Source organism: Pseudopipra pipra, chromosome 6, assembly GCF_036250125.1.
Source record: "Pseudopipra pipra isolate bDixPip1 chromosome 6, bDixPip1.hap1, whole genome shotgun sequence".
NCBI lineage: Eukaryota > Metazoa > Chordata > Aves > Passeriformes > Pipridae > Pseudopipra > Pseudopipra pipra.
In genome coordinates, this window is record NC_087554.1 from 62,972,252 (window position 1) to 63,000,171 (window position 27,920).

General features: G+C 46.8%; 2 protein-coding genes and 2 long non-coding RNA genes across 6 annotated transcripts; 3 read left to right on the forward strand and 1 right to left on the reverse strand.

Annotated features, from left to right (window-relative positions):
- Window positions 1–779: 779 nt before the first annotated feature.
- GNPNAT1 (glucosamine-phosphate N-acetyltransferase 1) lies at window positions 780–8,599 on the forward strand. 3 transcript variants are annotated; one of them, XM_064659676.1, is made up of 6 exons: window positions 780–859; window positions 3,518–3,705; window positions 4,437–4,499; window positions 5,642–5,769; window positions 6,443–6,504; window positions 6,760–8,599. In XM_064659676.1, the coding sequence occupies exons 1-6, from the start codon at window positions 798–800 to the stop codon at window positions 6,905–6,907; spliced, it is 651 nt and encodes a 216-aa protein (XP_064515746.1). In that variant the 5' UTR covers window positions 780–797; the 3' UTR covers window positions 6,908–8,599. The 3 variants fall into 3 exon arrangements, with proteins under 3 accessions (XP_064515746.1, XP_064515748.1, XP_064515747.1); XM_064659678.1 differs by lacking the exon at window positions 780–859 and adding an exon at window positions 904–1,004; XM_064659677.1 differs by lacking the exon at window positions 780–859 and adding an exon at window positions 2,397–3,390.
- A 2,879-nt stretch (window positions 8,600–11,478) lies between these two features.
- On the reverse strand, window positions 11,479–26,255 carry STYX (serine/threonine/tyrosine interacting protein). Its single transcript, XM_064659675.1, has 11 exons — window positions 25,998–26,255; window positions 17,226–17,258; window positions 16,413–16,466; window positions 15,519–15,616; window positions 15,015–15,075; window positions 14,261–14,297; window positions 13,695–13,734; window positions 13,563–13,613; window positions 12,991–13,063; window positions 12,165–12,258; window positions 11,479–11,991 (listed from the first exon to the last, which is right to left on the reverse strand). The coding sequence occupies exons 1-11, from the start codon at window positions 26,052–26,054 to the stop codon at window positions 11,918–11,920; spliced, it is 672 nt and encodes a 223-aa protein (XP_064515745.1). The 5' UTR covers window positions 26,055–26,255; the 3' UTR covers window positions 11,479–11,917.
- LOC135416485 (uncharacterized) lies at window positions 12,257–15,592 on the forward strand. The gene is made up of 2 exons (XR_010431592.1): window positions 12,257–12,688; window positions 15,359–15,592. It is a non-coding gene; the product is annotated as an uncharacterized LOC135416485 (long non-coding RNA).
- Window positions 25,028–27,869, forward strand: LOC135416484 (uncharacterized). The gene is made up of 2 exons (XR_010431591.1): window positions 25,028–25,382; window positions 27,453–27,869. It is a non-coding gene; the product is annotated as an uncharacterized LOC135416484 (long non-coding RNA).
- Window positions 27,870–27,920: the final 51 nt, after the last annotated feature.

The following is a 27,920-nucleotide window of genomic DNA, read 5'->3' on the forward strand; positions in this document are numbered from 1 at the left end:
TCCCAGCACGTCTTGTCCAAGGGGAAAATGCAGCCTCCAAAAACAATTCTCCAGAGATGAAAATTATCCAAGCAAGGGCCTGGAGTGACAGGAAAATGGGGATGGCTTCCCAATGACAGAGGGCAGGGTTAGATGGGATATTGGGAAGGAATTCCTGACTGTGAGGGTGGGGAGGCCCTGGCACAGGTTGCCCAGGGAAACTGTGGCTGCCCCTGGATCCCTGGAAGTGTTCCAGGCCAGGTTGGACAGGGCTTGGAGCAACCTGGTCTAGTGGAAGGTGTCCCTGCCCATGGTAGGGGGTTGAACGAGATGATCTTTAAAGTCCCTTCCAACCCAAACCCTCCCGTCAATCTATGACTCCAAGCCCTCCCAGGGCAAACGCCCCGGCCTTTGTACCCGTGAGGCGGGGTGAGGGGGGGAGCTGAGGTCCTGGCAGCCTTGCTGCCCTCGCCCGCTGAACCCAGGGGAGTATCTGTGAGGGTGAGAAGACTTTTGAGGCCGGGGGGAGGGCGGCACCCAACTCCGCGAACCCTCCGCCGCCATCTTGGCCCGGCGCTGAGGGCGGCATGCGCCGGTGAAGGGGCGTGGCCTCCCCGAGGGCGGGAGCGTGGCCACGCCGCGCGCGGGGCGGCGGGGGCGGGGTTTTTGCCGAAAGGTCGCGCGGCCGGCGAGGCGCCGGGGTGGGGGGGGTGGAGGGCGTGGCCGGCGGGCGGCGATTGGCCCGCGATACCGCCGGGCTCGGTCACGATTGGCTGCGCGCGCGGGTGGGCGGGCGCGCGCGCGCGCCGGGCGCCGGCATGGCCCCGCCCCCCTCCGCTGCCACGTCCGTGCGGCGCGTGCGGCGGGACCGGCGCGAGCGGTGAGCGCGGAGGGGGGGGGTGGGGGGGGGCGAGGTGAGGGGACCCCTCTGAGGGGCTGAGTGTGGGCGCGGGGAGTGTGGGAGGGAACCCCTCCGAAAGGTCGCGTGTGAGGTGAGGGGACCCCTCCGAGAGACTGTGTGCGGGGTAAGGGGGTGTGGGAACCCCCCTAAGGGGTTGTGTGTGAGGTGAGGGGACACACCCCCCCCACCCGAGGGGTCGTATGGGGTGTGAAGGGGTGTGGAACCCCCCTCAAGGGGCTGTGTGTGGGGTGAGGGGGTATGGGACCCCCCCGAGGGTCTGTAGGTCAGAGATGGGGGGTGAGGGAACCCCCCCAAAAGGCTGCGTGTGAGGCGAGGGTGTCTGGGGACCCCCTGAGGTTTGGTGTGTGAGGGGAGGGGACCCCTCTGAGGGGACATATGAGGGATGAGGGGACACCCTTGAGGGGACACCCTTGAGGGGTTGGTTGTGGGGGGGGGTCTTGCACCAAAGGGCTGCTGAGGGGAACTGTGGGGACCCTTCCGAGGGGCCGTGTATGGCGTGAGGGCATGTGGGGGGATGTGTGTGAGGTGAGGGGACCCCCTCGAGGGGCTGATTGTGAGATGAGGGGGTCTGGGGGCCCCCTGAACGTCTGTGTACGGGGTGAGGGGACCCCCCTGAGGGGTCGGTTGTGTGTTGGGGTCCTGCTTCACCTGAGGGGAGCTGTGGGGACCCCCTGAGGGGCCACACATGGTGGAGTCCCTGGTGGCTCTGTCACCCTGTGCCCCAAAACTGGGGAACTGGCAGAGTCCTGGCCAAGCACCCACTGACCCCCCCCCCCCCAGGGTCCCTGGGCATACCCTGCTCCCTCTCCCTCCCTATCCTGCTCCCAACACACAGTGGGGATCCCAGGATGCTCCAGGGAGACTTCAGCTGCGCACCAGGATGACCCAAAGGCCAGAGCTCTTATTCCTCACCATACACTAATCCTTTATTTAATTTTTAATTGGCATTAATCTAAGTCATATTCCTCCCTCTAGAAAATGTGTGAAGCTTCCAACTCCGTCCTGCTCCAGCTGTGCCGGAAGCAGTTTGGAAAATAACTCTTAGTTTATGACTAATTGCTCAAAGAGCACCACAAATTTTATTTCTTCCACTGCCCTGTGAGCTTGGTGTGCTGAAACCCTGAGCTGGGATTTGTGAGGTTTGTTTTATTCTGTGCAGGGCACTGTTTGGATGCTGGTATGGACACTTGGGAATTCTAGGAAGGTCTTGTAAGAGAACAGAGGAACAGCAGTATTGAGATAGTTGAACTCTAGGAACAGAGATATCTGTGGAAATGGTTTTCTTTGCCCTTCACCTTTCCCGAAATTCATGCAGGATAAGAGTTTGTGTTGCTGTTTAATTGCTACAGCAACAATTTTTTAACTTTCATGTGCAAAATTAAGACAAGAATTGGGATTTAAAGGCCATTGTGTATCAGCAGGTGGCATAAAAAAATTTAGTGTTGGCTTTTATTTTGAGAAGCTTTTTTTTCAGTTGGATTTCACTTTCACTTTTGAGGCTCCTGTGCTGCACTTAGGCTGCGATGCTTCATGGGTAACACCCTTTGTACTTTTGTCACAGCTTAACAGGGCTGGGAGGTGTCTTTTGGTAAAAAGTGTCATCCCAAATACATTTTTATTCCTGATGTTTATTTGGCCTGTGCACTGGTGTGTGGGTCCTGTACCATTTATGGTGCAGCTGAGGAATTTTGGGGATGTAAAAAGACACTGGTCTCAGGAGAAGTTCCCATGACCTCTGCTCATACCAGAACCCTGACCAGGTATTCCACAGGTGACCAAAGAAGAAGTGTTTTCCTGTATCATGGAATCCCAGACTGGTTTGGGTTGGAAGGGACCTTAAAAAGATCCAGTTCCACCCCCTGCCATGGGCAGGGACACCTTCCACTATCCCAGGTTGCTCCAAGCCCCATCCAACCTGGCTTTGAACTCAGTAAGGAAAATATATCCCTTTGCTTCCTGTTACTCTGAGTAAAGCCCAGTTCCCAAGTCTCTTTAATGATTAACAGGTGTCACCATCACCTTGGCACTTGTGTTTTCCCTGTTCATGGACACTGCTCGCCAGCTGGGCTCTGTAAACACCTGGAGCAAACAGAACAGCCTGGGAGGGGCACTTTGGACTGTAACTGTGGCATCACCTGCGTTCTCAGCTCTGGGTTGTGGCACCTCGTGCCCAAGAGATTAAATATTTATAGGATGGGGCTGCTTGGAAAAAGTGCATTATTCCTACTGCCAGTGAACAGGAATGCAAATGATCTTTGAAGAGGATGTTGGGAGGTTTCTTGGGAGTGATGCCTTCCTGTTCAGAGGGCTGCAGAGTTTAAATATCCTGCTCAGTGCCTTATCAGGTTGTTTTTTCCAAGATAAACAGCAAAGCGCCACGTGTTGACTCGGTGACGTGTGCGGTGTCAGGGCTGTGCGGTGTCAGGGCGCTCTGTGTTTGCCCAGCGGCCTCGTTGGGTGAAGGTCGAGGAGCTTCACTTGCACAGAAGGTCAACAGCAGTTTATTCACCTTCCCTTACATCCCCGAGGAACATCCCAGGGCGTGCCACAACCATGGGAAGCAACTGCCTTAGAGGTGAGAGCAAACCCAAGCGTTCCGTGCCCGTTCCGTTGCAGATCCCCTGCCGCAGCCATGATGCCGGTGGCCACCGTGATGCCCGACGACACGCCCATGTTTGACCCCAGGGTTCTGCACGAGCTGGACTGGAGCGAGAACACGACGACGTTTTCTCCCGCTATTTCTCCGCTCAATCCGGGGGATGGGCTGGTTCTGAGACCACTTTGCACAGCTGATTTAAACCGAGGTAGGATCCTGTTGGATCATCACTGAATCAGTGGTATGTATTTGTGCATGAGCTCTCGGTAGGTTGGGATTGCTCGCTCTCCCTGATTTGGGTTATTTTCATCAGTAAGCAATTTCATGGAATCATAGGGCATCCTGAGTTGGAAGAGACTCACAAGGGTCATTGAGTCCAACTCCTGGCCCTCTACACAATGCCCCAACAATCCCACCACGTGCCTTGAGAGCCTTGTCCAAATGCTCCTGGCAGGTTTGGGGCCATGACCACTACCCTGAATCTGAGCACTTGGCACCATGGATTGGTGCTGTGTTGGGTGACCCTGAAAACTTGGTTTACTGTTTTAATCTTAAATTTAAATCAAATATTCCACAACTTCCTATTCCCCACAGCTTTAGAGAGGGAGCACAATTTTTCATACTGTCCCCTTTAATACCAGAGCAACATGAAACTGGCATCTTGGTGCATGAATTCTCCTTCAGTTCTGCAGTTTGGATAAAAAAGTTGTTTTGGACATATGACTGAATATCACATAATTCCAGGGTTGTCCTTTTCTTGCACCTTCTGCTCTCAAGCTGCAGTTTGCTCCGATGCTTCAGCTGATCCTTCAGCATTGCCCAGGGTGGGAGCTTCATGGGATGGTAACTCTCCAAACAGGCTGTTGGGTGTCATTTAGAGCTAACTGTGTGTGTCTGTCCCTCCCTGAGGGTTTATTGTTCCCCCCTCTTTTCCAACAGGCTTTTTCAAGGTTCTGGGTCAGCTGACAGAAACTGGAGTTGCAAGCCCGGAGCAGTTTATCAGTGAGTATATCATTATTCCTTGGAATTTCCATAGAAGTTTTTGGGAACCAGAGGATTCTGATGCTGGCAGCAAAGCTGCCTGGGAGTGAGGCTTTGACTGCCTGATGCCAGAGGGAGTGATGAGCTCAGCTCCCCTGAGGCAGCCTTTGGCACTCAGCCTTGGATCCAGCTGCAGGGATCCCTGAGGGCTGCTTGGCTGGGACAGGCCTAATTGTGAACCTGCTTTTGAGACTGAGCTTAAGATACCTGGTGTGGGTTATTTGGGCTGATTTTGGGTTGCTCCAAGCCCCATCCAACCTGACCTTGGACACTTCCAGGGATGAGGCAGCCACAGCTTCTCTGGCCAAAATGTGCCAGGGCCTCCCTACCCTCGTAGTCAGGAGTTTCTCCCCAGTATCCCATCTAACCCTCCACTCTGCCAGTGGGAAGCCATTCCCCCTTGTTCTGTCCCTCCAGGCCCCTGTCCAAAGTCTCTCTCCAGCTCCCTTGGGGCCCACTTCAGGACCCTTTTAGATCCCACTCCTTGGTAGGCAGGCACTGGGGAAGCAGCCAGGGATGCAGGGAATCACAGGATCTAGACCAAGCCCACCATTAAACCATGTCCCCAAGTGCCACATCCACACATCTTTTAAATCCCTTGAGGAATGGGGACTCCAGCACTGCCCTCAGCAGCTGTGCCAGGGCTGGACAACCCTTTCCATGGAGAAATTCCTGCCTGTGAGGGTGGTGAGGCCCTGGCACAGGTTGCCCAGAGAAGCTGTGGCTGCCCCATCCCTGGAAGTGTCCGAGACCAGGTTGGACAGGGCTTGGAGCAACCTGGGGTAGTGGAAGGTGTCCCTGCCCATGAAGGGGGTGAAATGATATGGCCTTTAAGTCCCTTCCAATGCAAGCCAGTCTGGAATTCTGTTAGAACCTGAAGACACTGGGGAAGGAAGGATCTCTGGGCACCTGAGGAAGAGGAATTCACTTTAATTTCTGCTTTATTTTGGGTTAGTCTGACTCCTGGGCTTTCAGGTTCTGGGGTCTTGAGTGCATCTTTCTTGTGATCCCACAATAATCTGCAGTCAGAATGTGCTGCAAGTGTCAGACTTACCTGCAGTTTAATCTGAGACTAAATTGACTGTTCCACTCTGCTCCCCCAGAAACCTTCGAGCACATGAAGAGATCGGGAGATTATTACGTTACCGTCGTGGAGGACACAAACCTTGGACAGATCGTTGCTACAGCAACGCTGGTTATAGAACATAAATTCACTCACTCCTGTGCCAAGGTAAATCCTGTCACTGCAGCTGGAAAGGGAGGAAAAAATCCCGTCCCTGACTCTGGACATGGTGGTTTTATGGTGTTACGGTGTGGTGATGGCCTTAAGCTGTGCCAGGGATGGTTTAAGTTGGACATCAGGAAAACTTTCCACGTGGAGAGGGTTGTCCAGCACTGGCACAGCTGCCCAGGGCAGTGGTGGAGCCCCCATCCCTGGAGGGATTTCAAAGCCATGTGGATGTGGCACTTGGGGACGTGGGTCAGTGGTGGCTTTGGCAGTGCTGGGGGAATGGTTGGACTCAATTGGACTCAAGGGTCTTAGAGGGCTTTTCCAACCTTAAAAATGTAAATATTTTTAAAAATAGATTTAAAAACATCAAGTATTTTCTGAATTTTAAAAATATCTCTCATTTGGGTGCTCAGCTAACAGTGAAAGAAAACTTGGGCTTTTCCTAAGGGAAAACTGCATTTGGAAGTCTGTCCTGTTCTGCCTTTCCTAAAAAAAATGTGAGCTTCTGCACAAGTCAGACGTGGTTCTGATGGAGCAGGTGGACAAGGATCTCCGTGTTGGGAATCCCAGCCAGCCAGAAAACAGGGAGCTGAGCTGGAGATCCACACCTGGATCCTGTGGTGGGAAGCTGGGAGGGGAATTCCAGTCCTAACCCTTGGCTATGTTTCCACAGAGAGGGAGGATAGAAGACGTGGTGGTCAGCGGGGAGTGCAGGGGGAAGCAGCTTGGAAAACTGTGAGTATTTCCCCACCTTTTCCGTTCAGCAGCAGGTGGGCACCAAACACTTACAGCTTCCTGCAGGGCAGATCCACCCTGCCAGGGACCTGGGAAGAACTTACCCAGCAGGGATCACCAGCTGGGAATAAAATGATCCACTGGAAAATGCAGAGAGTGCTGTCAGTGCTGTCAGACCTCAGAGTTGTCACTGTGATAATTTAATTAAATGTTCACTGACCCAACGTTTAACTGTTGGTTTTCTGTCTTTCCCAGATTAATATCCACCCTCACCTTGCTAAGTAAGACACTGAACTGTTACAAAATCACGCTGGAATGTCTGCCCAAAAACGTGGATTTCTACAAGAAGTTTGGCTATTTGGTATCGGAGGAAAACTACATGTTTCAACGGTTCTTTAATTAACAACTTCCAGGTGGTAAAAGACTGTTGGTGGAGGAGCTTGTGCTCCAAACATTCTCTTCGTGGAAAACTTATATAGTTTATGGCTGCAAATATAATGATCCCTATAAATAATGAACATCAAATGTGTAAATCCCGGGAAAACAAATTAATGAGGTTTTAGAAGGGTCCTCTGGGTTAGGGGGAAAAAGCTTAGAACTAATTTTTACTGCTGTTGAGTCGAGGTGAAGCTTTTCTGTTCTAGCTGAGTTGCAAAGGACTCGTTAAAGGGATGGTTTTTAACCAAAGGTATATATTTTTATCTCAAATTTTTTCTTGCATTGTATTTTTCTAAAGGTTTGTGCTTCTTTTCTCGGGAGCCAAAGGACAGCCCCTGGGATTGTCCTGCTGCCTGTGCTGATGGAAGGGTGACAGAGCTTGGGAAGGGATGAGGCTTCTCTTATGCAGAATTACTGACACAGAACAGGCCTTTGTTCTGTTCTTTCCATGACACCTGTTGGAAGTTTTATAGGCACTATTTTCCAAGGCTGGATTTGTTACTGTTTGTGCAGGTAGGGGAGGATCCTTATGGGCTGTGCTGGATTCCCAGTCTAAAGATGGATGTGTGCTTCTCACTGCAGGGCTCCTGCACTTTAGCTGATAACTTGGTTTTCAGGATAATTAATTGTTTTCTGACACAAAAAAACCCAAATGTGGTTTGTGACAGGGCAGAGGGAACTGGGAAGCTGGAATGTCTGATGGAATATACTCCATCTGTAGTGGATTCTGGCTAGTAATCAATGGGAAAGGGATTGGGATTGGCAGATTCAGCTTCACCTGAGAGCTGGGGGTGTTCAGCCTGGAGAAGAGAGAAGAGACCTTGGAGCCCCTTCCAGAGCCTAAAGGGGCTCCAGGAGAGCTGGAGAGGGACTTGGGACAAGGGCCTGGAGGGACAGGACAAGGGGGAATGGCTTCCCATTGACAGAGGGTAGGGTTAGATGGGATATTGGGAAGGAATTCGTAACTGTGGTGAGGCCCTGGCACAGGTTGCCCAGAGAAGCTGTGGCTGCCCCCTGATCCCTGGAAGTGTCCAAGGCCAGGTTGGATGGGGCTTGGAGCAACCTGGGATAGTGGGAGGTGTCCCTGCCTGTGGCCGGAGGAGGGATGAGATGGGCTTTAAGGCCCCTTTGAACCCAGATCATCCTGTGATTCTGTGAACTGAACACACCCGTCCAACTCTTCTTGGACAGTTCCTCCTGGAACTCCTGAGGGCCAGGTGGGCTCTGCTTCTGCTGGTATGGATTTATCCCTCCAGCATCCTGCTCCCAGGGGATTGTTGCTGCTTTGGAGCTTCCCTCTTGCTGTAAGATTGGATAAATGATTTTAGCACTTTTGCCAGCGGTGGCAAACAAGGTACAAAGCCCTGGATTCAACAGTGGTGTTTTGTGTGGAGAGTGACAAATCCCACATCCATGAATAGGGCATTATAAACCCCCGGGGCTTGTAGGGAACAGCCTGTGTTGTTTGTGGGCCGTGCACAGTGTCCTCCATTGTGCTGTGGAGAGTGCCCCTACACTGTGCTGGGAGCTCTGCTTGATGTTCCTGAGGGTTCTCCACTTGATACGGTGTCTCCTTGGTGATGTCTGGTTTATTTATTGATTATTTTTTTAAAAGATATCTTTGTTTAAGCTGAATAAATGAAAACTGCCAACTGTACCTGGACTGTTTTCCATAGGGTGCTAGGTCCCCAGAGTAAGTGTGTACCTGTTCCCCTTTCCCTAGGCTGAACAGTTTTTGAGATTCCACATGGATTTCTCTCCAGGGCTCTTCCCAGCTGTGTTCCATGGACAAACATCTCCATGGCTTGAGCCCTGACTCTGAACTAACTCTCTAAAGCAGCTCCTGCTTCGTGCTGGCCCAAGCGACTGAGGTGGATTTTTTTGCCTTTCACATTTTTAATTAATTCTGAACTTCCACTACTTTCAAGTGGATTAGTTGAATTCCATGATATCTACACCATCTAAACAGCTCCGGGCCCTCATTAAGAGTTAATGAGAAGATTAGTAGGAGTGAGGAGCAGGTGCTTGTGGCCCCGGCTCAGATCATTGTAAATCAAATGGATTGGGTTCAAAGCTGGGTTTTGTGGCTGCATGACAAAGCCTCTGCGGGCACAGCAGTGGCCCTGAAGCTTTGAAGAGCTCTTTGTTCTGTCCCAGAGGTGACATTCCCACCCCTCTGGAAACAGCAGCTGGAGAGCTGAGGCTGCCGGGGATGGGGACTTAGAGGGGCCACTGTGGGGTCAGGTGTGTCCCTGGAACACCACCAGTCACAGGTGTGTGTTTGGAACTCACAGGAATGGGGAAAATGCCACAAATTACAGCATTTAACAGCCACAGGGGGTATGGAAATATATTGTCCACCTTCCCAAACTGCTGAAGCCCATTAATTTATCTACATTTATCTAAACTGTGTATATATATATATATATATATATATATATACACATTATATATAATGTAGAGCTGTGGATCCCCCAAGACTTGGTTGCTGCAGTTTTGTGTCTGAACCTGGGGAAGGGGAAATGAAAAATAATGATTTGCTCTCCACCACTCCTTTAAATCCACACTGAGGGACCCTCCTGCCAATTCCCACCTCGAGCTGAACCCCCAAAAGCAAACACTGAAATAGCTGCTGGCAGTTCAGCTACAGGAGACAGACATCAGGAAGTTTTAAATAAAAGGCTTAATAATAGATATGAGCAAAATTAATCTCTGAGTCCCTTAGGATGTGACAGGCAGACAGATCAGAATGACTTTAAAAGGCATCAGGATGTGGTGACAGCATGGAAAAAAAACTGGATTGGTGAAAAATCCTTAGTCATGGAGTAGTAAGAGTCTCCCCAGGACCCCAGGGATAACGGCCCCAGACTGCACATGGATGAGCCTGGTGAGATGAATCAGTGCCTTCCATCTGTGTTTCATCCCTCCCCTTCCCCAGGGACCCAAAATAGAAAGGGATCTGCTGCTTCCCACCCCTGTTTCACCAGCAGCTCGTGGCTGGCAGTGTCTGAGCCGTGCAGCCATGTGGGAGCCTCGTGTTTCCCAACAGCCCCAGAAGAATTCCTTTATGGAGAGTCACTTCGTAGGAAGTAACAAACCCTCCACCACTGCAGAACCAGCCCTGCACGCTGAGCCTGTGGGCTGAACACTGACACAGGGCAGTTCTCCAGAAGAGAAGTCACTTCCTTTTTTCCAGCTGAAAATTTCGTAACTCCAGCATCAGACTTTTTATTCCAGGGTTTGTTTTTTTTTTTTTCCCCTGAAGGATTTACGCTGCTCCATCACTGCTGGAGGTGGCAGAGGTTCTCAGCAGCACTTCCCTGTTCCTGCTGATCACTGGTTGAGAACTCCAGGGCCTTCACATTCCATGGGAACAGAGGTTATTAGCTGGAAAGCCTCACCCTGTGTTCTGGCTCAGCTAAACAACCCTGACTCACTGTGGGATGTTTCCTCCTCAGGTGTCACCCACATCTGTCCCAGAGCAGCTCCAATCCAGGCATGGATTTTCAAACCAGGTTTAACTACCCTGACATGGCCAAAAGCTCCATGTGCTCCAGAGGGACCAGCCCTCAACAGGCCTTCCCAGGAGCTGCAAGGCCAGGGAAAGGAGACCCCCCCAATACTAAACAACTGCACTGTTTAATTCCTGTCCTCAAATCCACAGATCTGGAATCTCAAGGAATTCCCCCCCCACAGATTGTCCATTCTGAGGTGGCAGAGGACATTCCCATCCCCACATGGCCATATCCAAGTGCAGGGGGAGGCCCTGATCCCCAAATCTTGAGCCCACCTGCTCCATGTTAAAACACATTCCACAGGATTTTCTAACAGGTTTCTGCAGTGCTCAGTCCCCACAGTGCTCCCAAGGAACCATCATTCCATTCCCAGCTTTTATGCAAGAAACATTGGGAAATAAAGCAGATGCAGAACTGGGACTTGCACAACCTCTGGCTGCTGGGACAGGAGAAGAGTTAAAGCTGCACAAACCACCCTGACAATTCCCAATTTGGAAACTTCAAAGCACCAACAAGTGTTTCCTTAGTTGACTCCAGTGTTTCACCAGACCTGAGGTGAATCCTTGAAGTCTTGGTCCCATAACAGGCAGTGCTTTGGGCCTCAGTTTTCAAACAGCACCCCAGGTTTTTACCTCAAATAATGCAGCTGTTGTCTTATAACAGCAACTACTCCTTCAGTACGAGTTTGAAGATGTTTGTTCAACTTGAATTAACCCTTAACTCATTTACAAGCAGCTTTTTAATGCTGGCTAAAAGAACTCAGCCTTGACGTGTGTCAAATTGGCTGCCCTCTGTACTAGCCCAACACATGATTATTTTATTAAGTCATCAGTACCCTGTTCAACTTTCACTTCCATAAAACAGGGAGATTTTCAGAACAGTCTTCCACTGGTCCCAGAGTGCCAGTCTCAAGCTAATTCAGTGTACAATGAGGTTAAACACTGCTCAGCTCACTGCCAGCAGCAGCACATCATGCAGCTCCTAAAGCACGTTTCTACCACGAGACATACTGAGAACAAGGTGAGTTTTAGCAAACTTTTTCTTTACTAAAGTCTCTTGTTATAAATTACACAAATAACTTTATAAACAAATCCCCCCCCGCTTGCATTTTGTTTAAAGTAATAACTTTATATCATACAAATAAAGAAATTTCAAGTATGAAAAGTGCATTATTGCAATAATACCTCTTTGCAAGTCCAAAAATCTTGGTTTAGAATAAAACTGTAAAGTGTAAAAAAGGAGTAAAACAATCAGTGCCATCTATTCATTCAAGAAGTCCAACATCTTAAAAATGATGCTTAGTGTGTTGCAGAGGCAGATTTACATCTGAAAGCAACATGTAATTGAAAAGAAGCAATGTGTGTTCATTGTTTTGCATTATTAAGTCATTTTTTTTCCCCTAGTTTTCTTCACCTTTCTTGGCAGGAATTCATAATACAAACAGTGCTTGTCCTCAGCTCTCATCCATTCTGTGCTGCTGCCACTTGCATGGTTCCAAGTTCTTCATCCTCCTCGTGCATCCTCTTTAAACTTCCTGCAAAAGGGAGAAGAGGGAAGTTCAGTCACTGGAGAACAGAATATTTAAGCATATTGAAGTTTGGACACAGCTTGCACACCTACTGCAGCCATCCCAATTTATTCTGCTCCTAAAGGTTTACTTAGGGGAGTGTAAAAATCACCTCACACACGAGAGGAGGGGCTTCTCACCTGTATTCCCAGGTGGAACCGAGAGGGATCTCTCCAGCTGCAGTGGTGACATCATCTGGATGGTTAATTTTGCTAGATAGATGGCTTCATATTCCTGAAAAGGTTGAAAAATGCATAATTGCAATTAGCAATTAATTTGGCATGATGCTTTGCAAGGATGAGGAGGACGAATTCAGAGAGTTCACCAGGATGGACTGGAGAGTATTTTACAATATGGCACAGATTTTGGAGGAGGAGAATCTTTTGTTGCTTTGCCACGAATGACAAAAACCATCAAGGAAGACAGAGCTAAAGAAAACTTCGGGGATGACTTAAAAAAATGGCTTTAAGGAACACACAAACCTGGGAGATACTCAATCATCTCGCTGCCAGCCCTCAGCAGAGACACTGCAAATCTCTGTCAACACGCTGTCTGCCCGCCAGACTCTTGGAATATGACAAAGCAACTCCAGGATTCTGCTATTTGCCGCCTCAGACTTGTGAATCTCCCCAGCTCTGAGTGCCAGTGCCAAGCAGCATCACTGGTAGGTGCCACAATTCACTTGGCAGCTCCCTCAGCCACCAGGCAAAGAGGTTTCAGAGCCTCTTAATCACTGCACACACCAGGGGTTTTATTTCTCCTTCACTCCTGGATTTTCTGTGTCTAAAGCTTCAGTCTCAGGAGCTGGGGTGCCCACTCATCTTCCTGCCAAGCCCTGCTACAGCTCCTGACATTCAGCTGTTAGTAAATGTGAAGTCTAAGTAGAAATGTCTGTCTGGTAGGAAAATGATTTGTTAAATGGCTTTTGAGTTATTATCAGAAAAAAAAAAACAACAACCCAGTCACCTGAAGTTGATGGACAAATCCAGCATTAGGATTAATACAGAATCTTCTTTCTTGGACATAAGTAAATGCATCCCTTAAAAGGAGAAGGAGAGAGAAAACACTTCAGTGGAAAACAGACTATACAGAAGTTTGTGGTTTGAGTCTTCCTTCAGATTATCAGTTCCTAGGAACTGCAGAACCTCTAAACCCTCCAGAAGACTGGTTTTACAACAAAACAGGAGGCAGTAGGTGTAAAATGCTGTTTGCCCAGCCCAGTCCTCAGCTGGATTTCCTGCTCAACACAGTGCTTAGAACAGCCCTTGGGGCCTATCCCATAGTTTTACATCCATGGATATAAGGCTGCTGTCCCACTTCCATTAGCAGCAGGTCCCTACTTCTTTAAAAAAAAAAAAAAAGAAGGATTTAAACACACCTGCAGTGAAGTGAAATGGAATAATCAGCCTCTTATAAAGTCCTCACTCACCAGGCAGTGTCACCCACTGAGACTGAGTGAACACACAACTGTTTGTGCTCCCTCCAAAGTGATTATTCACTTATCCCCCTTGAATTAAAGCACAAATACCTGTTCTTACCTGTACTTCACCCCAAATGTCTCCATTATGTATGCAATAACTAAGGCAGCACTGAAAAGAAACAAACAGAAATCAGTAAAATATATTTTAACAGTTTAAAAATATTCCTAAGCGGGCTGGAGAGTTTCCTACCTTCTAGAAATCCCTGCATTTCCATGGACAAGAACTTTTCCTGAGAAGGAAAAAAAAAACCAAAACAACAAAACCAATCAACTATAGTTGTACAAACTGAATAAAATTCTTGGAAATGTAGTTTTTACTTGTTATGGAGAACTAGGAAGCTCAAGGGTAACAGGTGTGTCTTAGTTCACTCTGGGTTACTAACTATGCTCTGTCCTGGGATACAGAAACAGGGATTCCTGCTCCTCTCAGGGATGGAATCTGCCCTCCAGGACCACAGTGCAAATTTAAGGTCCTACATTAGAGAAGGGACAAAAAAACCTCATGCAGAGAACACGTTTAAAGTGGAAAAAAAAGACCCCAAACCTCAGATATACAAAGAGGTTCATTTTCCAGTCAAAGACAAAAGGAAGGAACACTTTGCTCTGAACTTGTACAACAAAGTTCAAATCAAGTATAATAAACCCCCAAATTTAAGAAAACCTCATAATTAAGATCCTCTAACACATACCACTAATTCATTTTAAAGCTTTAACAATGTCTTAGTAGATGAAGGAAAGAAGTTAGTATGATCTTACCTCCACTTTGTAAACTTCCATCAATAAATTCTTTAGTCTAAAAAGAAAATAGAAATTGAGTCAAACTTTCACATTATTTTAAAAGCAAGTAGCAGTAACACCTGAATTTTGGTAGAATTTTTGTATCAGTCTTACAATGCACCAACTGGACATTTGTATTTCTTTTGTACTTTTAACTATCCATAAAATTGTCAGTGAAAAACTAGGTTTTTAGGTGGAAGAAGGAACAAAATGCTTTTGCTCTGTTGCAAATTAAATTAAAATAGAGAGGAAAACCCCGTAGCTCTAAATCAAGGGTTTATTCTATTGCCAAATATCAGCATGTAACTGTTTAACTTGATGTTACTTTTAAATTCCTCTGCAGTAACATGTTTCAAGATGCTGTAAGACTCAGTTACAACACCCAGTTACTGTTTTGAGTTTGGGTTTGGATTTGATACAAGAGATGAAAATCCTCCTGGGCTCAAAATAAAAGTTTCCCAAAGGTCAAGGTCCCCAGGATTCCCCCATTTCTTTGTTTTGAGACCAGCCCTTTTTAGTTTTATTCCCTTTTTTTGGAGACCATAGCAAGGCAAAGCTCTTACAACTCTGTCTCCACACTTGTAAAAAGGAGTTAATTACACTTATTAAAGTGTCACTTAAGAGCTTGGCAGTATTTCCAGGTGCCTCAGGCTGGGTATCCCAAATTTGAAACTGCTGCCTGTTAGTCTGGAAAACTCTTCCTGGGCAACTCCATTCCCAAATAAACACTCACCATAGGGAAAAATCGTATTATATTCTCAACTGGATTATCTGCAATGTCCAAGACTAAATACCTGCAATGAGAACAGTTGCTGTGAGTAAACAACAACACTGAGTAGCTACTACTGGTACAGCCCCCCAGTTACTCACACCTGCAGGAGGATCCCAGCACTTCCCTCCTGGCTTTGCTTTCTGATCTGAGCTCCAGAAATCCTACAATCAAGGAAAACTCTGGAGCTCTCCTTGTGAGGAAGGAAGTGAGGAACCTTCTGTGACATCCCCTGACACAATCACCTCTGAGAACCATCAACTTTAAGCCTGAAGTTGCTGCAAACTGACGGATAATTCTCATTTCAGGCTCGTCTGGAGTTCAGCAGGACAGACAAACTTCATGGATTGGATTTAAAGTCTTTCTGCACCTCAGCACATTTTTCAAATGGTTTTGACATCATGAAAATATTTGGAAAGAACACCCACACACACCCAAAAAAAAAAAGGAATCTGGATGGTTTCTCACCTAAATAACTGTTGGAAGTTTGGTTTAATAAAATTTGCTTCAATGTTTTGCCGTATGCATATTACATGGGTTATTCCATGTTTCTGAAGGATAGGTAGCTGTGGGAAGAGAAAAATACCATCTTTTTGAAATTACAGACCCATCTATTACACAGTAATAAAAAGAAAAGGTTATACTTAATAACTATATGTAGTTATATATATATAAAATAAGGATATAATATATATATTTAATAACCATGCACAATAGGGCTATATCATGTCCTCAAAGAAAATCAGAGCTGGTTTTCTAGAATTTAGGGTGAAAATTGGTGTCTTTCAAAAGGAGAAAGCATTCCTAACAATGCCAAAAAAGATCAGGCATTAAGGGAGGCATTCAATGAACTTGTTTGTCTCTGCCCACCTCTCACTTTGCCTGAAGTTGCAAGTCCCTACACGATGGAGGAATTTCCAGCCAGCACTGGATTCTTGCTGGAATGAGACCATGAAAATAAAATCATTTAAAGTATGAGGCAAGTTTGCAGAGCCAAGCTGTGCCTTAGCAGTGTTTGATTTTATTGGAGATTTAATTGTCCTTGTTTTACTCTGTGTGTGTGAGTGCCCAGCTCTGATTTGTGTTGCAACACTTTAACGAAGGAAATAAATTGCCTGCTCTGAAATGGTCTCAAACTGTTTAAATTTTCAAAGACTTATATTAAATTTTAACTACAAGACTCAATTTCCATACAAATAGCTCAGACCATCCCATATTCCTTCTGCTCTGGGATCTTCCATGTTCCAGCTGAGGGCTGCAACCAAATTTACCCCTCTATGGATACACCTGAACATAAAAACCCACAGCAACAAATCACCACAGCAAAGCTTCCCTGGGAGAGAATATTCTGAAAAATCATACCTTGCTTTTCATAGCTGAAGAATATGGGCCTAAAAATAACCCAGGTAAAATTTCCTAGGAGGAAGAACAGACATTTAATACCAGCTCCCAATGATGTGAAATAACTCATTTCACTCACCTCGGAGCATGGCTGTGGAAACAAATCATTTACATTTTAGGGAGAGATGTGTTATTGATAAGAGGACAAGGGGGAAAAAAAATAGTCAGTTTGGCAGGATAAAAGAAACATGATCTTTGTGCAGGAGATCTTGTTTTGGAACTGGAATCAAGCCCTTTATTGGGACCGAGTTCCAGGTTGATTACGGCATCTCACCCAGCCCCAGATCAAGTGAAGGGAACTCGAACTTGGGATGTAATCCTGCCTTGGAATTCATTCCAAATCACTCTCATGGAAAGAGAGGCACACTGGGCCTTATCCTGTGTAAAGATTTGGCTGATAGATGGAAGGAAAACTTTAATTTTCCATCCTCATGGAGAACACTTCCAAACAAATTTAAGTCAGAAAGCAAAGCTCTGATACGTTTTTAGCAATCATCTAAAAACATTTAGAATGACAAAACTGTCATATTTGGGGGATTATGAAAAAAAAAGGACAAAATTAATTTATTTTTAGTACTTGCACAACAGAAATCCAGGCATATCTGCATTCCAAGCTGGCAAATCCTCACATTAATTAACTAATTAATTCTGTCTCCCGTGGTGCTGCCTGACACTTTACCTGTAAAGACTGATTTGATACCAGCTCTTTTTTTTTCCCCCCCTCACTGAATGCTCCATGTTTTTTGCCTCAAATGGTAAATGGAAGTGTCATACCTGCATCTCTCTCCTCATGGGATAGGTCCAATCCTTGAAAAATAAAATAAAAAACAATTATATATACACAAAATATCCAGGCAGAGATCTGTAGATGAGGAAGGGGGAAAAAAAAGAAAAAAGCTTTAGAACATTCTGTATTAGTCACAGAAATAGAAAATAAAATTCCTTTGCCTGGTACATTCCTGCAGCCACTGGAAAAATAGAGGATAACAAGAAGGGCAGGTACCTCCCTTAAAATCCACACTGCCTCACCTAATACACTCCAACTGCCTTCACTGGGAATATTCAGGATTTGGCTTTAACAATTCCAGAAATTTGAGTGCATTCTGCTTTTGCCCATCCCACAGTTGCACTGAGAAGGATCCTGACACAATAAACACAAATCCTCCCTGTTGGTTAATTCACAGCTCCCACAAAACCCCAGCCCCTCACGTTTGTGAGGGTTCACCCCCCCCTTCCCAGCTATTTACAATCCATCAGAACTCCCAGAGCAAATGCCAGGACCAACATTCCCATCCTTTGCTCCATTTTAGCACTGCCAAAGCTGAACAGAAAAATGCTCAGGAAGAGTCTCTTCCTGCCTTTCCCTCCCTATAATTCCCACTGTCCTCTATTCTTTGACTCTCACACCCCAAGGAGTTGTAGCTGAGATCCCAGTTATCAGTTGGAGGGGAAAAAAAGGGAATAGTCCCACAAATCAAATACTGAATACATTTATTCACATAATTTTACTGTTGATTCACACACAACCAGCAGCCAGGAGAAAACTTCCCCTATGTTTTGTTCCAGCGTCCTCAAAACCACGGGAAAGCTAAGCCCTAAATATTCCAGCTGTGAAGGGAGGTCAGGATTACACCAGGAAAGATCCCTTAAACCTGAGCACCTCCACTTGTACCAGGAGCATCCATTTCCCATTAAACCTCTTTTTCCCAATACAACAAAAACCCAGTGCTTCCCTCAGACACCCCCACGGTGAACAGGGAGGATTTTCTAGCTCTTGGTAGTGGAATTAGAAAGGATTTTAGTATCAGTGAAATTGTTCTGGAAAATACTTGGATTGAATCTGGGACAGCTTTTCTGAGAAAGCAAACAAACACTGAGCCACTCAAAACAATCCTTTGGATACCACCTCAAGTGGTAGCACAAACAGGGAAATAAAATGCACTGAAATGGGTTTTGCTAAAGACACAGAAGTAGCTAAATTACTTCTGCATGTTCCAGCTGGAATAATAAAAGCTCCTGGAAGCAGAAAAGTAAAAATGCTGTGACAAAAGATGGTATTTTCAGAACTGTATCCTTTGAAGGTTGACCTGAGAGTGTTTAGCATAACCCTGTTGTCTCACTGCAGATACAAAAGCATCATTCACTCCTCAAAAAGCAAAGAAAACCCATTTTTGTCCAAAAATAAAAGCAACACTAAGAGCAATAAAAGTCTGAGAAGCTTATGCTGCACTCCAGGACTACACACGAGCACTTAAGTGGGGTTATTACCCTGTTTGTAGAATTTAAAAGTCTTAATTTGGAGCATAATGAAAAGACAAATTCATGTCCCCTTTGGCTGAGGGGACTTAACAAACACAAGGCAAATATTCCTTTCAAATGCTTTAGAAGCAGGAATTTGTTAGTTCCAACAGCTGCAAACTCTGCAAAAGTAGGTAAGAACTGAGTGCAAAGGGGCCCAACCCCAAAATGCAGCAGAGACATTCTGAACAAGGCAAATGAAATGTCTGTGCAGGTCCCAGACATCAGCCTTTGGTGTTCTTCAAGAAGGCAAAAAAGATACAGTTACCAATGGGATTTAGGCTGCAAAATAAGTATCTGGGAGATGGTGTTGAAAGAAAACATTTAATCTGAGGCAAGTACACAAACTACTGAAAGAGTGATTGTGGTGGTTGCTGACAGCCCTTCAAGGCTTTTGAACCCAACAATGCCAGATTATTCAAATGCTAGGCAAGATTATGTAAAAAACCCAACCTATTAATGGAGAGTGAACCCCAGCAGAGGTTTCATTTTAAGGAATTCATTCATCAACCCTGTTTTCCACCCTGTCTGACAAATAACAGCTGAAAGTTTCCCTTTTTTTGCAGACCAAATGCAAGGATTCTGCAAAGAAAACAACTGATGATGCCAGGGATGGAGAGAGGAACAGCATTCCTTGGTGCTGAGGATTTGGGAGGTTCTCCAGAACAAGAGGCAACTGGAAGACAAATTCATCAACACTTGCAAGACACTGAAGAGAAGGAATGCAAAAAACCCCCACAACCCCAAGGTTTTACAGAGGAGCCACTCACCTCTGACTTATCTCCCCAAACTAGACTGGGATTCACTGGTGGACAAGTGCAAGAAATGCCTGAGCTGTAATTACCTTAATTATCTGCTGTAATTTGTATTTGCACAAATGAAATTCCAGGGGCCCTCTAAATTCAATTCCTGTCCCAGAATGGAGTGACTGGCAAGAGAAAAGGGAATAAAGAACATTTCAAAGCCCTCCTTTCCCCTTCCAAAGCCGATCTCCAGCTGAAACAATTTGAAGATATCAATTAACAGGTAAGACTTGTCAACACTACAAAGAGCTTCTTGGTATCCAATATCCAAACTGCATCAAGAATAGCTCTGCCAACACTTATTTTGTCCATATTTTGCCACAGCCACACCTGTTTTTCCTCAGAACAGTTAAACAGCAAAAAAACGACACCTTCCAATGGCAAGTGGACTTTTTTTTTCCCCTGAAAGAGCGACCTTGGCTGGGACTTCACATAAAATTGACATTATGAATTTTTTAATTAGTTTAACAGCCCTGACACTGAGATCCCCACGAAAGCAAAGACTGGGGGTTTTTAAACACAGCACACAGCTGTACCTCATGCACCGTGCATGTGCCTCTCCAGAAGGAATGCAGTGCAAGGGATCCACGTGACGGGGCTTAACTGCTCCCTGACTGACAGTTTAAGTCTGCAGACCCGTCTGATTTTCCCACATAAAAGGTACATCCCCGGTCTTTGTCAAAGCTGAGCTTTGGCTGAAAGGCAATCCCAGCTCTGCCCTCGCCTTGGGATGGTTTAAACTCCTGCTGCCTTGTAATTAGCAGAGCCTGCAAACCACAGACTGGCCCAGATGAAGGGAGAAGCTCTCAAAGGTGCTGAAAATCACACCAGGAAAATAAATCTGGTCATTTGTTAAAGGAGGATGACATTAGGAAGTATCTTTCCCAGAGTTTCACCGCTGCCTCTTACCTGCTCAGCATCACCCACCACCCGAATGACTCTCCCTCTTCCCAGACCTCAAATCCTTTGGAAAAGCTGCACACAGCTCCCAGTAAAACCTTCCTGACCACTCCAGGTGACCCTTTTCCAACACTCAGCTCTTTTGTTGTTGATTTACAGCATCACTTCCCTCCCCACACAGATTTCTCTTCCCATCACAATCCATCCCAGCCAGGACTTGTGCATGACTGATACCTCAGAAACCCAGGGCTGTCAGAATCCTCCTGCCTGAATCTGTTCCCCTGCCTGCAGGAACCTTCACATGGGCTGTAACACTCCAAGTCTCTGCTCCCAAACCTGCTACAACGTCGTGAAGTGGAAGCTGCAGAAACTGTTACAGGGCTGCTCCAATTCCTTCATCCATCCTGGACAAATCTTGGCTCCAACTTTGTGCCACCGTACAGGAAATTCAAATTACAGCCTGATGGTGTCATATCAGAAAAGTCAGAGGGCAGGATTGGATCAACTGCCAGCACCACCATCATCCCCCTTCACAGGATCCAGCTTGGATTGTGGATGGGTCCTGATCCCAAAGCTTTGTGCTGAATTCCCAGGCAGCTTTAAGTGTAATTCATACAGTGAAGTAAAATCTCAGGTTTGAAAGAATTTTAGACAATATTTAAAAAACCCCTCCCAGCTGATAGAGGAGGGGAAGAGGGGATGTTATCATTAAAGACCTGCACAAAACCAGAGTTAAATCAAGGCCTTTGTAAAACGGACCAAACACTGCCAGAAGAAACCTTGAAATACTAAAGCAGTAGTAGAACATATTCATTTGCCATCTTTTAATAAGCAAACTAAATGAAGTACTGAAATCACAGTCAAGAAAAATATTTGAGTATTACTGAAACCTGTCACCTCTCTCTCTGAAGGGTGGTACTTAAGGGCCTCAAAACGAGCTGCAAACAAGAGTGAAATGAAAGGTTGTGTCTTCAGTTTTGATCATGCTTCATGTTGTTGGACAGTTACATTCATTAAAAAAGCTTTGAACTGAAATAGGTATTTTTTTAATACATGCTGAATAGTTTCAGCTGGAAGGAACCTACGACAATTTGACCACTGCAGGGATATATAAATATATAATATTTTTTTTTTCCAGGTAGAAATCCTGGTGCAAGTGTATAAAATATACAAAATTAAACCCAATTTTTTTGGTTCCCCCAAGGTGTGGGCATGGTACTAACATGACCAGAGCTTAAGGAGGTTAAATTAAGGAAAGCTTGGACTGCACTGCTATCCCAAAACTGGCTAAAGGCTGGTTAAAGCACCTTGATAAAGAGTGAGGTGACATTACAACCCTTGCATAGCTGTTTAATTCAAAGGTCACCACACTCAGGAAATGATCCAGGGATTGAGACAGTGTTTTACAGGGAATTCTGTGCATTTCTCAAGAGTGCTCAGACAATGGGAAGCCCTCATCCTACAGATTTTTGCTATTGAAAATACAAAGGAATACAAAAGCAGGAAGGTGGAGAGGGACAACAACAGCAGGTGGGAATGAGAGAGGAAGGAAAAAGGGGACAACAGGAAAAGAGAGGTTATTTTAGCAGAGGGAAACACAAGCCATGGCAAAGGATAAAAGGTAAAAGTAAAGGAAAGTAGAAATGGAAAGTAGAAACATCAGTGATTCTTATTTGTCCCATTCTGGAACACTGGTCCAAAAGACACCTCTGCTGGCTCCTTAAATACCATCAGCACACAGGACCAGAAGCAGTGGCTTCTATTAAAGCACAAAGATAAATTAAAAATAAACAATAAACCAGAATTCTTCAGCTTACAGGAAGCACAAAGGCAAGGGCCAGCAGTGCCACACTCATGCAGACTCTCAGGGCTGTTTATAATGGTGCAAGAATGTCCTTCTCATGCCCCTCCTTGTTTTAACTGTGAGTGGGGCTGTGCTGAGGCTGATAAGTCCCTTTACAACCCTCATTTAGATAAAACAACCCCAAATATCCTTTAACTCCCCAGCCCTACAAACTGCTCCACCATTCCTGGGGATCCCCAAGCAACTTCCCAAGGATCCAAGGCACGAGTTAATCACGACTGACAAACTTCAGAGCACTTTTTTTTTTGCTCCATGTGGAGCAGTCTGAGAGCATCCCACAGAGCTGGGATCAAAATCTGCCACCTGATTTACATCCCCCCAGCACAACACAGCCTTTTTTTTCCTCCATTTTTTGGGCTCTAGTACGTGGGCAAGTAAAATAATTCTAATGATACAGCAAAATAATTCTAATGATACAGCTTCCTACTTGGTTTAAAGAGTCTGCAGAGGAGGGGAATGGCTGTGTTTAAGGGGGTTATCTGTGTTTCCTATCAAAAGTAAGAGTAAAAAAAAAAGTTGGACAAATTTGTTCCACTTTTAGATGGACTGCATCCTAGCTAAAAAAAAGCAGTCAAAAATACTCAGCATTTCAGACTAAATATAGCTGTCAAAAATGTAAGTGCCTTCAAAAAAAACCCCCATGTGCTAAAGAGAGCTCAGTTTTTATGCATAATAAAAAGGGAAATATGGCTGCTTAGTCAACAAGCTGCTAATTTAATTACAAAAACCCATGGAGAGTCCTAAAAAAATCCTAAATACATCAAGAAGATGACTTTGCTCAGCCTGCTTGCAAGCAAATATGCTAATTTTTTAGCAAAGAAATAAAATGGTAATTGCTGATGTGTTCCCATTATATGCATGCCAGTTCTTTTTTTTGTTTAAAATTCAATGGGAAAATAATTTCCATTAAATTCTTTGAATTACTCTAGTCCTTAGTGATCATCTTTCCAGAAGTGTTAAGATGTCTCAGTACTAATAAGCCAACATGCAATAATTGCTATTAATCTGACCTTCTTTTAACAAGTTTTTAGACACACATGGTTATACTGGTGGGGAAAAAAGACCCTCAGCACTTTTAAATTTAAGAAAGTTTGAGACCTTATCTTGGAAAATGTGCTGATTTTAGAAAAAGATATAAAAATCTAAGCTCAGAAGTGTTTCCATGCCACATGTGATCACCATTACTCACAAGACTTCGACATACTCACTATCACCAGCCTGTAAAAGAACACAGTTTGCAGACATTCCTGGTATATCCCAGAAAAGCTTGGCAAGAATGATGAGTTATGGGGTTTTCAGATATTTCTCAATCTCCAAAAAGCACCAAGAGCCAAGTGGCTTAAACATCCAGTGATCTGTAACACCACGTATGGATTAGGGACAGGGCAAACAACATCCAGGCTGGAAAACTGACCTATTTATCCAGAGCACATCCCTGCAGCCTGTCTGAGTCAATCCAGGCTACTCTCACCCCTCACCACTTTCCCATGTGCCAGGAAGGAGTGGGATGCTGTGCAGTCAACCAGATCACAAAGTGATTTGGCCTTTTTTTTTTTTAATTATTATTATTATTATTATTATTTAAGCTGTAACGTGGTTACAAGTACCAGCAGGGAGAAAGGAGCTGGGGGTGGCAGCTGGATTGACTTAAAGAGGTGACAAAGTTGCACTTACTCCTTCCTGAGCAGCAGGAAGTCAACCAGGGATTCCCTGTGTTCTCCCTCCTCCCCTTCCCAATATCTTGAAATCAAATCTGCCAGGCCAGCGTTCAGCCACTCACCACCAGCTTCCTGAACTAACAGCAGGGATTACTCCTCATGATTACTCCTCACTGCCATGCACAGATGATCTTCAGCTTTCCATGGAAAGCTACATTTTGAGGGCAGAGTGATTTTAGTTTGCTTTTCCAAAGCATTCTCTTAAGGATTAGGCTGAAGTCTCTCACACTTTGCTTTTAGCAAGTTAACTCCACGAGAACTTTGATGTTCTCCATCGGCTTTAACCTTTCCTCAAACATTCCAAGTGTGTATTACCTTGTATTTGGATCTTGTCATTTCTCTAAATGATATTCTATTTAGATCTAGTCAGACACAAAAGTAACACGTTGAAAAGGAGTTACAGCTTTTAAAAGCAGTCCTTGAAACCCCCTACTATGTGAAATTCTAACACACTATCACGTGTATTATATGTATATATCACACATCATATTATTGAGAGATAAAGCACGAAAAAGAAACAAAAAACAAAAGATGCTCTGAAGGACATTGTATTATAATCTCAGTTTTCATCAGTTAAGAGTTGTTAGAACAGGCAGTGACCTCTGTTTTTATTCTTATTTTAACCACACACTCCTCTTTAGCCATTCTAGATACAAACATCCGAGATAAGAAGCCACCCAGGCTAATTCAGTTAACCATTCTCAGACATAACTATGCATAACGTGATTGGTTTCTCCAGAAAAATAAAATATATTTTAAAACAAACAAATTATAGACCCCACAGGGTGGCATGTGATTTGTGTGGAGACACAAAGTGATTACAACTTTGTGAAAACAATCAAGATGACTTGTAAACTTGTGATCTTGACAACAAAAACAGAACAAAAAAGAGTCACTTACATATTTGGGTAATTTACCACAACATCATAGAACAGTGTTGTTAAAACAGAAATAAAGGCTGATGTTTATGAAATATACAGTGATCTATAGACGCCTGAAGAGCTCAGATACTCGCCAGGCTGTGACATTTTGCATTAAATATCTGAGGCCACCGAAGGGGGGACACTCGGGGCTGTTTGTGACACACAAAAACACCAGCAGTGCCCAGGGTCAGAGCCGGGGACTCGGGCCAAGTTCAGAAATCAGACACCGCGCTGACCCCGCTGCTGTGACACCGCACAGGGCACAGCTCAGCCCGGGCACACACCGCCACCTGTCCTGGTCCACAGAGAGGTCCTGGCTCTGGAACACCCTGAAAATACCTCCCTGGCGGGCTCACCAGAGCGGTAGATTGTTCCTGGAGGAGCAAAGAGTCCGCAGGCACCGAGTGTTTGGAAGGGACACGCAGGTACCCACTGCACATGGGGCGAGGGAGGACAGGGCTGGTGCCCATACAAAGGGAGAGGGACACGCAGGGGGAAGCAAAGGGCGGATAACAGGAAGGCTGGGACACACCGGACACAGAGGAGGGGATATAAAAACGAGGAGGGGCCGCTACGGGAGGGCAAAAGCCAAGGGAGATGAACCAGGGGGGGCTCCGCTCCCTGCCTGTGAGGGTGGGGAGGCCCTGGCACAGGGTGCCCACAGAGGCTGTGGCTGCCCCTGGATGCCTGGAAGTGTCCAAGGCCAGGCTGGACGGGGCTTGGAGCGGCCTGGGATAGTGGGAGGTTTCCAGGCGGGGAAAGGCCGGAGGCGCCCGGGAGGGCGGTCTGAGAGAGGAACAGGGGGAGCAGAGCACAGCAGGGACGAGGGAGGGAGGATGCGCTCGGTGCTCCCGGGGGGTGTCACCAGCACAGCGAGGGACACGGACCCGCGAGGCCTGCGATGGATCCCGGCGGGAATCCCGCGGGAAGGGGTGCGGGAGGCACCGCAGGGCGGGCAGGGCTGTGAGGGGAACCCCCGGCGGGGGATGGAGCGCTCGGGGCGGGCGGGGTGGGGGGCCGGCAGCGGAGCTCCCGCTCACCTCAGAGTCCTCTTTGGCCTGCGGCAGCGCGGGGAAGGCCGGCTTGGCGAGCTCCATGGCCGGGCGCTGTCCGGGCGGGGCAGGACCCGGGGCAGGGCGGTTATTTGGGCAGCGGGACCGCGGGCTCCGGCTCGGGAGCGGCAGGAGATGGAGGCGGCGGCGGAGGAGGCGGCGGCGGCGGCGCGCTCAGCCGCTCGCGCCCGGCCGCCATGCTGCTGCTGCTGCTGCCGCCTCTTCTTCCCTCCTCCTCCTCCCCTTCCCACCTCTTCCTCCTCCTCCTCCTCCTCCTCCTCCTCCCCCTCCCGTCCGCCCGCCCCCGGGCCCCGCTCCAGCGGCGCCCGCGCCCCGCTCCGCCCTCAGCGCTCTGCCCTCCCCTCACGGGCGGGCGCCGCCCCGGTTCCTTTCGTTAACCCCCTCGCGGCCCCCGGATTCGCGTTCATTAACCCCAAAATGTCGGCGAGGGGCGCTCGGCCCGTTAACGGCCGTGAGGGTCCGGCTCCCCACGCGTCGCGGCCATTAGCGCTCCCTGGTCGCCGTGGCCCGGCATTCCCGTGGGATCGTTCTCCTCACGCGCCCGCTTCCATTCCGGCGAGGGGGCACTCGCCCTGTCCCCCATCGGGATGACGCTGCTGCCTCAGATTTTAGCTGGCAGTGCAAAGGGGGTCACCTGCAATCAGGTCCTCTTTGCTGGGTGATGCCCGCAGATACATCAGTGCTGGGGCAGGAACCTGCTTTTCTGCTTTTTGGGGTTCCCCGGTCCCATGCTTTGCTTGGAATCTAAATATGTGGAAGAAATTCAGCCGGGAGAAGGCTCCAGGGAGACCTCAGAGCCCCTTCCAATGTCTAAAAGGGCTCCAAGAGAGCTGGAGAGGGACTTGGGATAAGGGCATGGAGGGACAGGATAAGGGGGAATGGCTTCCCACTGCCAGAGGGCAGGGGTAGATGGGATACTGGGAAGGAATTCCCAGCTGGGAGGATGAGGAGGCCCTGGCACAGGTTTTCCAGAGAAGCTGTGGCTGCCCCTGGATCCCTGGAAGTGTTCCCATCCAGGTTGGATGGGGCTTGGAGCAATGTGGTCTAGGAGAAGATGTCCCTGCCCATGGCAGGAGGTTGGAATGAGATGAACTTTAAGGCTCCTTCCAACCCAACCCATTCCATGATTCTACGAGACTTCACTTTAGGCTACAGTTTTCCATTCCTGCATTCTTTATTGAACCAAAAACCTGTACTGGTATCACTGGAATTTCTAAGGGAAGCTTAGTCAAGCAAGCAAAGTCAATGGGTTGCTTGCCTAAATAAAACTGGAAGCGCCCTTTTGAAAATCCTTGCACTGGAATTTCGGGCACACCGGAAATAAAAACTGAAACTCTTCTGCTTTTACTACACGAAACCTTGAGAAATCTTCAACAATCCCATTTCATCAAACGTTCCTTCAGCACTGCAATTTCCTTCCAGTGAAAGATGAAGAAGGAAACGGAGGAGGAAGCAATGGGAAAACTGCAGCTCCCACTTCCAGCTGGTGCCAAGAGGAGGATCAGGGATGTGTGTTTGTAACCTTATATTGTGGCCTGAACTTCAAAAATGAGCTACAACCACTCCCAGAGCTCCAGGAAAGAGTTTTTCCTCCTCCAAGGTAATGCCAGAGGCTCACCTTGCTGTTTGCATCACTGCAGTGCTCAGAAATGGACTTTTATTTCATTTTCTCATTGTTACAAGCACTCTGGCTGTACGAGCTGCACTCAAAAGGGTGTTATGGCAAAACTAAAACTGAGATTTGCATCTTTACGCTCCTGACACGGCCAACAATAGGAAGTTGCTACCCAGAAATAAAGGTTTGTAACAACCATTAGCCAAATAAACAGGGAAATACTGCTGCCTGTCCTGTTGTAACTGTTCTACACCTCACACTACCTGTTTAGTCTC

Bases quoted from the DNA above. Each gene is read 5' to 3' on its own strand.
- GNPNAT1 (XM_064659676.1), top strand. From the start codon at position 798: ATGGCCCCGCCCCCCTCCGCTGCCACGTCCGTGCGGCGCGTGCGGCGG. The intron at 4,500-5,641 runs GTGAGTATATCA...CTGCTCCCCCAG, and splicing joins AAGCCCGGAGCAGTTTATCA to AAACCTTCGAGCACATGAAG. The intron at 5,770-6,442 runs GTAAATCCTGTC...ATGTTTCCACAG, and splicing joins TCACTCACTCCTGTGCCAAG to AGAGGGAGGATAGAAGACGT.
- STYX (XM_064659675.1), bottom strand. From the start codon at position 26,054: ATGGAGCTCGCCAAGCCGGCCTTCCCCGCGCTGCCGCAGGCCAAAGAG. The intron at 13,735-14,260 runs GTAAGATCATAC...TTTCCTTCTCAG, and splicing joins TGGAAGTTTACAAAGTGGAG to GAAAAGTTCTTGTCCATGGA. The intron at 13,064-13,562 runs GTAAGAACAGGT...TCTCCTTTTAAG, and splicing joins ACATTTGGGGTGAAGTACAG to GGATGCATTTACTTATGTCC.